Below are 12,150 nucleotides of genomic sequence, written 5' to 3' on the forward strand. Positions count from 1 at the left end.
TTTGGACATTTTTGAATATGTTAATTCACACTATTTTCACTTAATCTTGAAATATCAAGGGTCACCAAGATGGTGAAGCATCATTCTTTAACTCAGTGAATTAAGCTCCTGCTATATAGCAGCCACTCTGGTAGGTGCTGGGGAATAAAGTGGTGACGAAACAAACTCCCTGATCTCATGGAGCTTACATTCCATTGGATAGAGAGAGAAATTTAAGTAAAGTCATGATACGTGACATAGTAAGTGCTATGAGAAAAGGGCTGGGCTGGGAGAGGGACCACTGTTTTTTGTTGCGTCAAGGAAGCCCTGTGAAGACAAGATCCTCTGGGAAGAGACCTAAGAAGTAAGTGAATGAGTAGAATTGACCAGGGAACCTGGAATGCAATTCCTCGGAGTCAGAAGAAAACCTAGATGTGACCTTACTCCCTCTCCTGCCCCAAGTCTCCCTGAATGCTATAGAAGTGCAACCTTGGATCAGTGATTATCCGAACTGCTCCTTACGAATATGTGGTTACTGCGTGTGCCAAGAGCTTTGAGGGGCTGAGATGTAACACATTTATGGAGCTGCTGTTTTTTTTTTTTTAAACAAAACCACACCAATCTGTTTTCTTTTTAAATGAGTAAGCAGTGCCAGAATATGTTGCAAGTGATTCACATTTGTAGGCATGGGTTCATAACGTGCTTTCTTGCACATTAACTCATTTGAGGTAGGCAGGACAAGTTACATAATTCCCATTTTACAGATGAGGAAACTGAGGCACAGAGAGAAGGTGATTTGCCCAAGGTCATGCAACCATGGAACATGGAATTGTGAGTTGTGGTGCACATGTTCTTGGTTTAGAGGTCAAATTGGATCCAGTAGGGATACAGCTAGATACTGCCCTTTTGCCACAACTGTCTGGGAACTCGCTCTCTTTAATTCTCTTGCCCTATGGCTGGAGCCGTCTTGGGCAGTATTTCCAGTACATTATGTGTTTAATGAACAGGCTCATTTTCAACTATTAAAGAGTCCAAAGAGGCCAGTTGCGGTGGCTCACGCCTGTATCCCAGCACTTTGGAAGGCCAAGGTGGGTGGATCATGAGGTCAGGATCATGAGGTCAGGAGTTTGTGACCAGCCTGGCCAAGATGGTGAAACCCTGTCTCTACTAAAAATACAAAACTTAGCTGGGTATGCTGGCAGGTTCCTATAATCCCAGCTACTCAGGAGGCTGAGGCAGGAGAATCGCTTGAACCAGGGAGGCAGAGGTTGCAGTGAGCCGAGATCACACCACTGCACTTCAGCCTGGGCAGCAGAGCAAGACTCTGTCTCACAAAAGAAAAAAAAAAAAAAAAGAAAGTAAAAAGTCCAAAGGAAGTTGTGTGTGGTGGGAGTGAGAAAGGGAATTATTTTAGAAATTATCAAGGACATCAGTAACATCACCATCTAGACCTGTACCGTTAGCTTTCTGTGTCCTGAATAGCACAGATCTGTGTATCTGGACAGTACAGACAGAGAATGTTTCCATCATCATAGAAAACTCTATTGGAAAGTGCTAGTCTAGATCCTCAGCAAGTTATAATTCAATTCTTTATTCTTCTCACCACTAATTTCATATTATTTTTCTGAATACATCCCTTGCTTGGAAGAATGTTGTTATAAATACAGTATATTAAAAGGAAAGTCTAGGCTGTGCGTGGCGGCTTATGCCTGTAATCCCAGAACTTTGGGAGGCTGAGGCAGGTGGATCACCTGAGGTCAGGAGTTTGAGACCAGCCTGGACAACATGGTGAAACCCCATCTCCACTAAAAATGTAAAAATTAGCCAGGCATGTTGGTGCCATCTGTAATCCCAGCTACTCGGAAGGCTGAGACAGGAGAATCACTTGAGCCTGGGAGGCAGAGGTGGCAGTGAGCCGAGATCGCACCATTGCACTCCAGCCTGGGTGACAGAACAAGAATCTATCTCAAAACAAAAAAAACAAAAGGAAAGTCTAGTCAGATATAAAAATTTTGATCTCTCATCCAATTAAAATCTTCTTTTCTCCTTCAAGCTGGGCCTGTTGTAGCCTCAGACCCATGTAGTAGGGAAGAGGGGGCTTGGTTGGTTTCTTCACACTCCTAGTTCCCTGCCCTGCCCACTCACTGCCATTAGGAATTCCTCCAGGGTGAAGCAGAGGAGAGGAGAGGTAACTGGCAAGGAGGTTCCCAGTGGAATTGGTGTCCCTTGTAATTTGTGCTGCTGTCCTCGGTTGGCAGATGTCTAAGTTCCAGATTTTCCTCTCTTGGGGCATTTCCCCTTACTGGGCTCTCCTGCTGCACCGTTCCCTGGTGCAGGCTCTGCAGAGCTGGCTGACTCCTTAAGTTCCATCTCCACCCCCCGGCTCCTGTACTCCATGGGCAAAAGCCATACCTTTACTTTCGAGGAGGGGAGTCATCTCATTCTAGTGAAAATCTTTGGTAGAGTCCTTTCCAGATAACCTAAGTTCCATGTCTTTCCATGGGCATGGAAATCATCTCCTGCCCCTCCAGGCTCTAAAAATACAGACTGTTCCCATCCTAGCCTTCTCTCCATTTTTCCCTCCTAGATGCTCTAGCTGGGGTTTGGCCTTTATATGTTTTTCAGAGGAGAATCAGGCACCAATCCTTATACCCCCAGATACCGTGGCATCTGGATCAAGCTCTGAATGTTGTCCCTCTTGCTTGGCTGGAGAAGTGCTCCTACTTTTCCTTTCCCATAGGGGAGTGGAAGGGCTGTATTCAGCACTCCTATGTCTATCTTCAGGGAAATTTACACCTAGCAAACTCCATCCTCCAGTCTCCTTATGCATATAGGTGGGAGGTAGGTGAAAGGGTGGTGGCACCCACTTTGTAGGTCCGAATAGACAGTGCAGCCACTCTTTTTAGAGTGTGTGCATGCATACCTAATACTCACGTTCTCAGCTCTGGAGCCTCTGCTGCAACTCCATGACAACAGCAAAAAGGATGCCTTCAACACCATATGACAGAGACAATCTTCCCTGTATCTCACCACATTGCACAGTCTGTAACCAGTCTGTCCATGTCCATTCTGTGTGGTCTGCTGGGTCACTTACATACAAAACAGGAACTGGGGTGGAATTTTGGATTCTCAGAAATGGCGGAAGCCTTATCTAACTCCACAAGACCTAACCCCCGGCTTCGGGCGGGTTTTCCTCATCTCCACCCTGACATAGTGGGTTTTCTTGGTCTTCACATCTCTCAGTTGTGTTGGAAGTCTCAACAAGGTTGGGAACCACTATATTATTTAACTTAGGTTAAATAAGGTTTGACAAATGGTCAAAAGATGTAGTAGCCTCATTGCAGGGATGCTTAAAATAATGACATTGATGATGTGAAATCACGAGACTTTGGGCATTTAAATTAATTGACACTTGTCTCTCCTTTGATCTGAGGTTACATTTCCAACAGCATGCAGGGGGACTTGGGGCAGGAGAGGGAGTGAAAGATCTAGGTTTTCTTCTGACTCAGAGGGACTGCATTCCAGGTTGCCTGGCCAACTGTACTCGTTCCCTCACCTTCTTAACTAACCATGCCAGGTGTTTTACCTCTGTTACAGTCCTCACAGAAGGTGAGAATGTTTGAGGCATGGAAATGCTAACTGACCCAAGATCACCCAGATGGGAATGATGGCACTGGAATTCTAGCCTGGCTCCCTGCCCTGTCTGGCACACCCTGCTCTCTCAGCCGGCTCCTATTTCCCCACCACCCCTTTATTTGATGACATGCCCTAATCAGGGCTGGTGACAGTGAGGCTTAGCACAGCTGATCCCACCCATGGAGAACATAAGTGACATCAAAAGCCTGTGAAGAGGCAGAGGAATGGTTCCCAGGAAAGCATGAGCTGTAAGGAGAGGAACTTCCCTGGCAGGATCCAGGCCAACACTTTTTCCTGACCTTACTACCCTGAGGGACCGCATGTACACTACACTAGCACTCTCTCTGTCAGGCATGGCACATCATCTTGCTCCTCTAAACCTCTAAGCCAGTTTTTGTTGTTATCCCAGTTTTTCAGGGGAGGAGACTGAGACTTAGAGAGGTTCAAGCTATGACCTACAACCCCTGCTGGTAAGCAGGAAGGCTGGGCTGTGATCCCACATCTGCCCCATGCCATGCCTTGCCACAGCACCATGCTGCCTCCCTCCTGTGGGGCCGTCCCTGTGTGTCTTCACTGGGTCACGTCCCAGGGCCTGGGTTGGGCTGTTCTCCCCCATCCACTGATGAGATGGTGATGCTGCCTTCCACTGGGTGCTGCTGCCTGGAACATACTCACCGTCCTGCCTGTTGCTATTTTTCCCTTTCAGTGTCCTGGGTTCCCTCCTGCTGCTTGGATTCCAGTTCGTCTGCCCACAGCCCTCCGCTCAACACAGGAAGGTAAGCCAGGGCCGTCCAGAGTTTTCTTTTTCTGCCTGAGGGGCTGGGGTCACTGTGGTCACTGCCATGAACTTTGTTCTATTTGGAGGTGAGTCACCCTCAATCCTGAAAGGAAGCATCATTTACAGAATATGGAGTGTACTTTCCTGTTCCCGCATTGCTATAAGGAAATACCTGAGACTGTGAAATTTATAAAGAGGTTTTATTGGCCCGCAGTTCCGCAGGCTGTACAGGAAGCATGATACTGGTCATCTGCGTGGCTTCTGGGGAGGCCTCAGGAAACTTACAATTATGGTGGAAGACAAAGGGGAAGCAGCACTTCACATGGCTAGAGAAGAAGTAAGAGAGAGAATGGGGAGGTGCCATGCACTTTTAAACAACCAGATCTCATGAGAACTCATTATCGCCATGACTGCACCAAGGGGGATGGTGTTAAAACATGAGAAACCATCCCTATGATCCAATCACCTTCCACCAGGCCCCACCTCCAATATTGGAGATTACAATTCGACAGGAGATTTGGGTGGGGACACAGATCCGAACCACATTATGGAGCTTAAAATATGAAGCTGGTGCCTGGAATTGGTCTCTGATCTGAGAGCAGTGCCAGCTTTGCAACATGTGTTCTCTAGAATGGACAGTTGAGAGGTCAGTGAGAATACCATACAAAGGCATGGGCAGGGCTTAAGGAACCCCTTGGGAATGGAGGAGACCAGTAGGGAGCATTTACCCTCTCTTGGGGCACCTTCAAGGTCAAGGGCAGGGAGAGACCTGCAGCTGTAGCTATGGCCGTTGCTATGCAAGAGAACCCCCAACGGGGAGTCATGATCTTCAGTAGAGAGGCATAGCCACTGCCAACTGATGGCCAGGCAGGGACGGAACTGGGAAATAAGAACCTGACCTTCTGGCTAGGCACAGTGGCTCACCCTGTAATCCCAACACTTTGGGAGGCCGAGGCAGGTGGATCACCTGAGGTCAGGAGTTTGAGACCATCCTGGCCAACATGGTGAAACCCCATCTCTATTAAAAATACAAAAAATTAGCCAGGCATGGTGGCATGTGCCTGTAGTCCGAGCTACTCAGGAGGCTGAGGCAGGAGAATCACTTGAACCCGGGAGGTGGATGTTGCAGTAAGCTGAGATTTCGCCACTGCACTCCAGCCTGGGCGAGAGAGGGAGACTCTGTCTCAAAAAAAAAAAAAGAAAAAAAGAACCTGGTTTTCTCTTTCCTCTCATCCCTCATCTCCTGTTGGTGACTCCCTTTGGCCAAACCAACCAGAAGACAGAAGACAAGAAGGCCTTGATGCAGTCCCCAAAGGCCAGCCTTCTGGGCCACAAGACTGGGTGGAGAAGGGTAGACAGCATTTGAAGGAGCGAACTGACAGTATCGAATATGCTTCCCTTCAGGCTTTGTGTGTTTTATAGTAAATGAACCATTCACCATTGCCTGAACAAGCCTAATGCTGCCCTGCAACTGAGCAGGTACTTGATCAACGTTTCCTTAGAAACAATGCATGATAGGACTCTTAGAAAGTCCCTAGAAGCCCTTTCTGCTACCTAGGAGCTCTTCCTGTCTACCTGGAATGAAATTCAGACTCCTGAGAAGAGATCAGTTATTTGTATCTAAGTGTGACCAAGGCAGGTGGCTCCTTTCCTGAGAGAGAATTTTCGCAGGGGAAATTTGGGACAGAAGGAGACTAAGAAAAATGAGTATGTGCACGTATTTGGCTAGATATGACCCTTCTTGGGAGCAGTTCTTTGTGTTCTTATCTGATTATAGTCTAATTTATTTTATGTTTCAGCTCTGTTTTTCTGGGTCAGGTATAAACCTCTAGTGTACTGTATCTCCCACTAGGATGTCAGCTCCATGAAAGTAGGAACTGGTCTTGTTCATGGCCCTATTCCCAGCTCCTGGAATAGAGCCTAGCATGTTGGAGCTGCTCAGTAAAATCCCTGTTGAATGACTAACTGACTGATGGAAAACCTGGTCAAGGTCTAAGCATCATTTCATTGGATTCACCTGGAAATTTGCACCCCCCCCCACCTCACTCCACTGCATCATCTCTATTCATAATATCAGGACTCAGAAAGGACAACTGCCTACTTTTATTATTAAGTTATATTATTTATTAATGTTTAGAATGATCGGGGTTGTTAATCCTAACAGTTGAATCAATTTACCATGTTCCTCTTGTTGTTTTTGCTCAAATAGAGTATCAACTGAAAACACTTTATAAATGATCAATTTACTTTGCTGGTGGGTCTCTTGTACTTTTTCAAGTTAACCTTAATGATATGTGCCTAACCTAAACAAAAGGTCCCCAAATCAGTATCACTCTCATCTTTCTTTAAGCATTTGCTCTGAGAAATGGGGAAAAAAAGATTTATGAGTTACTTTATTATTAAATTCTCAAAATTGACAAGTAGTAATTGTACCTATTTATGAATACAATTTGATGTTTCAATACATATGTATTATATAATGATCAAATCACAGTATTTAGCATTCCAGTCATCTCATGCAGTTATCATTTTTTTTTTTGTTTTGAGAACATTCAAAAGCCTCTTTTCTAGCTATTTTGTCATATATAATACCTTGCAGTTAACCATCATCAGCCTACTGTGTAATAGAACACCAGAACTTACTCCCCGTTTTTGGTAACTTGTACCCATTGACCATCCTCTCCCCATTCTCTGCTCTCTTCTTTCCCTTCTCCTCAGTCTCTGGTAACCACTGTTCTCCTTTCTGCTTCTATGATAACAACTCTTTCTCTTTTCTTCCCGATTCTACATATGAGTGACATCTGTGGTATTTGTCTTTCTGTATCTGGCTTATTTCACTTAACATAATAACCTCCAGGTCCATCCATGTTATCTCAAATGACAAGATTTCATTCTTTTAATGGCCAAATGGTATTTCCATTGCGTATATACACACCACATTTTCTTTTCTGTTCATTTGTTGTTGGACACTTGGGCTGAATCCATACCTTGGTCATTGTGAATAGTGCTGCAATAAACATAGGAGTGCAGATGTTTCTTGAACATTCTGATTTCATTTCCTTTGGATATATATGAAGTGGGATTGCTGGATCCTATGGTGATTCTATTTTTAGTTTACTAAGGAGCCTCCAAATGTTGTCTATGGTGGTTGTACTAATTTAAAGTCCCACCAACAGTACGTAAGTGTTCACTTTTTTCTACATCCTTACCAACACTTGTTTTCTTTTGCCTTTTTGATAATAGCTATTCTAAATGGAGGGAGGTGGTATCTCACTGTGGTTCTGGTTTGCATTTCTCTGATTAGTAGTGATGTTGAGCATTTCAAAATATATTTTTTGGCCATTTGTATGTCTTCTTTTGATAAATGTCTGTTCAGATCATTTGCCCATTTAATCAGATTGTTGAGTTGCTTTTTCTTTTTTGATGTTGAGTTATTTAAGTTTCTTATATATTCTGGATGTTAACCCCCTGTGAGATGTATAGTTTGCAAATATTTTCTCCCATTCTGTATGTTGTGTCTTCAGTTTATTGTGGAAATTTACACGCCCTCACGTCACTGTTTCCGTTGCTGTAGCAGAAGCAAAGTTTGATGTAATTCCATTTGTTTATCTTTGCTTTTGTTCTCTGTGCTTTTGAGGTCTTATTTCTAAAATCCTTGCCAGCGCAGTGTCATAAAGCATTTCTCTTATATTTTATTCTAGTAGTTTCATAATTTGGGGTTTTATATTCGAATCTTTAATCCATTTTTAGTTGATTTTAGTAGGTAGAGGTCTAGTCTCATTCATCTCAGGTGGATGTATAATTTTCTCAGATTGTTTATTGAAGAGATTGTCTTTTCCTCAATATGTGTTTCTGGCACCTTTGTTGAAAGTCAGGTGGTATGTGAATTTATTTCTGGGCTCTCTATTCTGTTCCATTGGCTTATGTGTCTGTTTTATGCCAGTAACATGCTGCTTTAGTTACTATAGCTGTGTAGTATATTTTGAAGTCAGGTAGTATGATGCCTCCAGCTTTGTTCTTTTTTCTCAGGACTACTGTGGCTATTTGGGGTCTTTTGTGGTTCCATATGAATTTTAGGATTTTTAAAAAATTTCTATGAATAATGTCATTATTATTTTGATAAGAACTGCATTAAATCTGTAAATTGCTTTGTCTTGTATGGCCATTTTAACAATATTAATCCTTTTAATCTATGAACATGGGATATTATTCTATTGTTTTTAAATTTTTCAATGCAGAGATCTTTCACTTCCTTGCTTAAGTTCACTTCCTTGCTTAAGATTCCTAGGTATCTTATTTTTGTGTGTGTGTACTATTGTAAATGGAATTATTTTCTTAATTTCTTTTTCAGATAGTTTGCAATTAGCATATAGAAATGCTACTGATTTTTGTATCCTCTGACTTTACTGAATTTGTTTATTCTAAGCATTTTTTGGTAGAGTCTTTAGGGTTTTCTGTATATAAGATAATGTCATTACAAACAGGGACAATTTGATTTCCTTCTTTCCAATTTAGTTGCCCTTTTTTTCTTTCTCTTGCCTGACTGCTCTGGCTAGGACTTCCAGGAATTCCAATGTTGATTAGGGTGGTGAAGGTGGGCACCCTTATCCTGTTCTTGTTCTTAGAGGAAAAGGTGAAAGCTTTGCTCAGTATAATGTCAGTATAATTTATACTATTCAGTATACATTATTCAATATAATGTTAGCTGTGGCTATGTCATATATGACCTTTATTATGTTATGGTATATACCTTCCCTATTTAATTTATTGACAGTTTTTATATAAAGGAATGTTGAATTTTGTCAATTGCTTTTTCTGCATGTTTTGAAATGATCATACAGTTTTGCCTTTCTTTTTGTTCATGTAGTGTGTCACATGTATTGATTTGCATATATTGAACCATCCTTCCATCCCTGGGATGAATCCCACTTGATCTTAGTGAATAATCTTCATAAGATGCTATTGAACTCAGTTTGCTAGTGTCTCGTTGAGAATTTTTGCATCTGTGTTCTTCAGGGATATTGGCCCATAGTTTTCTTCTTTTGTTGTATCCCTGTCTGGTTTTGAAATCAGGATAATGCTGGTCTTGTAAAATGAGTTTGGAAGTGTTTCCCCTTCTTCAATTTTCTGGAATAGTTTGAAGAGAATTGGTATTGGTTCTTCTTCAAATTTTTTATAGAATACAGCACTGAAGCCATCTGGTCCTGGGCTTTATTTTGATGAAATACTTTTTATTACTGATTCAACTTCCTTGTATGCTATTGATCTCTTCAAGTTTCCTATTTTTTCATAATTTAGTCTTGGTAGCTTATATATGTCCAGGAATTTATCCATTTCTTCTGTGTTCTCAAATTTATTGGTAAATGGTTTTTCATAATAGTCTCTGTGTTGTCAGTTGTCCTATATCCTTTTTGATGCCTGATTTTATTTTAGTCTTTTCTCTTTTTTCCTTAGTGTACTTAAGGTTTGTCAATTCTGTTCGCTTTTCAAAACACAAACTCTTTATTTTATTGATCTTTAAAATTATTTTTAGTCTCTTTTTTTTAATTTCTACTCTGAGCTTTATTATTTTCTCCCTTCTACCAGTTTTGGGTTTAGTTTGTTCTTGAGATTCATGGTTAGATTATTTTTTAGAAATCTTTCTTCTTTTTTGAGGTAGGAGTTACAGGAGGTAATAGAGAAAAGCACCAGAAAAACCTATTAACCATTCTTGCTTGTCTTAAGGAATTTTAAAATTTCCCTTTTAATTTCTTCATCGACCTATTGATTATTTAGGAGCATGTTGTTTAACGTCCATGTATTTGTAAGGTTTCCAAAGTTTTTCTTGTTGATTTGTAGTTTTATGCCATCATGGTATGAATATATACATGTTACACTATTTTTTTAAATTTGTAAAGACTTGTTTTGTGGCCTGACGTATGATCTAACCTGGGGAATGTTCCATGTGCAATTGAGAAGAATGTGTATTCTGCATCTCTTGGATGGAATGTTCCATAATTATCTGTTAGGTCTATGATACAGTGTAAGTCCAACTTTTCTTTGTTGATTGTCTGTCTGCCTAGGTGATCTGTCTGTTGTTGAAAGTGGGGTGTTGAAGTCCCCGTCTACTATTGTATTGCAGTCTATCTCTAATACTGATATAATAATATTTGCTTTATATATTTGATGCTCCAGTATTGGATGCATACATTTTTATAATTATTATATCCTTTTATTGAAGTGATCCCTTTATCATTACATAATGACCTTCTTTTTACAGTTTTGCGTTTAAAGTCTGTTTAATCTGATGTAAGAATGACTGCTCCTGCCTGCCTTTGGTTTCCATTTGCATAGAGTATGTTTTTCTACCTCTTCACTTTCGGTCTGTGTTTGTCTTTAATGGCAAGGTTACTTTCTTTCAGGTAGCATGTAGTTGGATCTTTTTTTATTTTAATCCATTCAGCCACTCTATTTTTTAAAATTAGAGCATTTAATCCATTTACATTCAAGGCTATTATTGATAGGTAAGATTTTCTGCCCTTCTGTTCATTGTTTCCTGGTTATTTTGCAGATCCTTTGTTTCTTTCTTCCTCGCTTGTTTACATGTATGGTTTAGTGGTTTTCTGTGGTGCTACGCTTTGTTTCTTTTCTCGTGTATCTGTTGTAAAATTTCTTTCTTTGTGGTTACCATGGGGCTAACATAAACAGTCTTATAGTTATAATAGACAATTTCAAGCTGATAGCAACTTAACTTTAGCTGCATTAAAGTACTTTCATTTTTCCTCCACCCCCAATTTGTGTCTTGGTTGCCTTACACCTGTATCTTTTGTATGTTCCTCAGCCTCTATTTGTAGTTGATGTTTTTTGCTTTTTGGCTTTAAACCTTCATGCTAGAAAATTGAAAGATTTACATAATACCATTACAACACTAGGGTATTTAGAGTATGTTTATGGATTTACCTAGACTGGTTTTATATTTTTCACATGTTTTCATGATAGTAATTATTGTCTTTCTGTTTCCAGCTATAGCAATTCCATAAGCATTTCTTGTAAGGCTAGTATAGTAGTGATGAATTCTCTCAGTTTTTTCTTGTCTGGGAAGGTTTTTATTTCTTCTTCATTTCTGAAAAACAGCTTTGCTAGAAACAGTATTCTTTCTTGATTAACAGCTTTTTCTTCTTTCAGCACTTTGAATATATCATCTAATTTTCTCCTGGCCTGTAAGGTTTCTGCTAAACATTTTTGCTGGTAGTCTAACAGAGATACTCTTATATGTAACTTGATGTTTTTCTCTTAAAGCTTTTAGAATTCTATGTCTTTGACTTTTGGCAGTTCGTTTATAATGTGCCTCAGAGAGGTTTTTTTTGGGTTGAATCTCACTAATGACCTTTGACATTCCTGAATCTAGATGTCTGTATCTCTCCCAAGACTTAGGAAGTTTTGTTGTTGTTTTAAATAGATTTCCTGTGCCTTTCTCCATTTCTTCTCCTTCTGAAGTCCTATAATTAAAGTATTTGTTCCTGTAAGGTGTTCCATAAGTCTCATGTGCTTTCTTTGTTCTTTTTAATTCTTGTTTCTTTTTTCCCTTCTGATTGGGTTATTTCAAAAGGCTTGCCTTCAAGTTCAGAAATTATTTCTTCTGTTTGATCTAGTTTGTTGTTGAAGCTCTTGTTTGATCTAGTCTGTTGTTGAAGAATTTTAATTGTATTTTTTAATTCATTCATTGAATTCATTAGCTTTAAAATTTGTTTGTTTCTTTTTTATGTATATATATATTG

The 12,150-nt window shown here is 40.5% G+C and overlaps 1 protein-coding gene across 1 annotated transcript in view; it reads left to right on the forward strand.

The window, feature by feature from the left end:
- THSD4 (thrombospondin type 1 domain containing 4) overlaps positions 1 to 12,150 on the forward strand; it is a 645,795-nt gene that overhangs the window by 10,007 nt on the left and 623,638 nt on the right. The window contains exon 2 of the mRNA XM_021667503.2: positions 4,322 to 4,391. Within this exon, the coding sequence (XP_021523178.2) occupies positions 4,322 to 4,391 (70 nt within the window). The remainder of the gene's footprint in view (positions 1 to 4,321; positions 4,392 to 12,150) is intronic.

Source organism: Aotus nancymaae, unplaced genomic scaffold (genome assembly GCF_030222135.1).
Source record: "Aotus nancymaae isolate 86718 unplaced genomic scaffold, 86718_ANA_hifiasm-v0.15.2.pri h1tg000003l, whole genome shotgun sequence".
Classification (NCBI taxonomy): Eukaryota; Metazoa; Chordata; class Mammalia; order Primates; family Aotidae; genus Aotus; species Aotus nancymaae.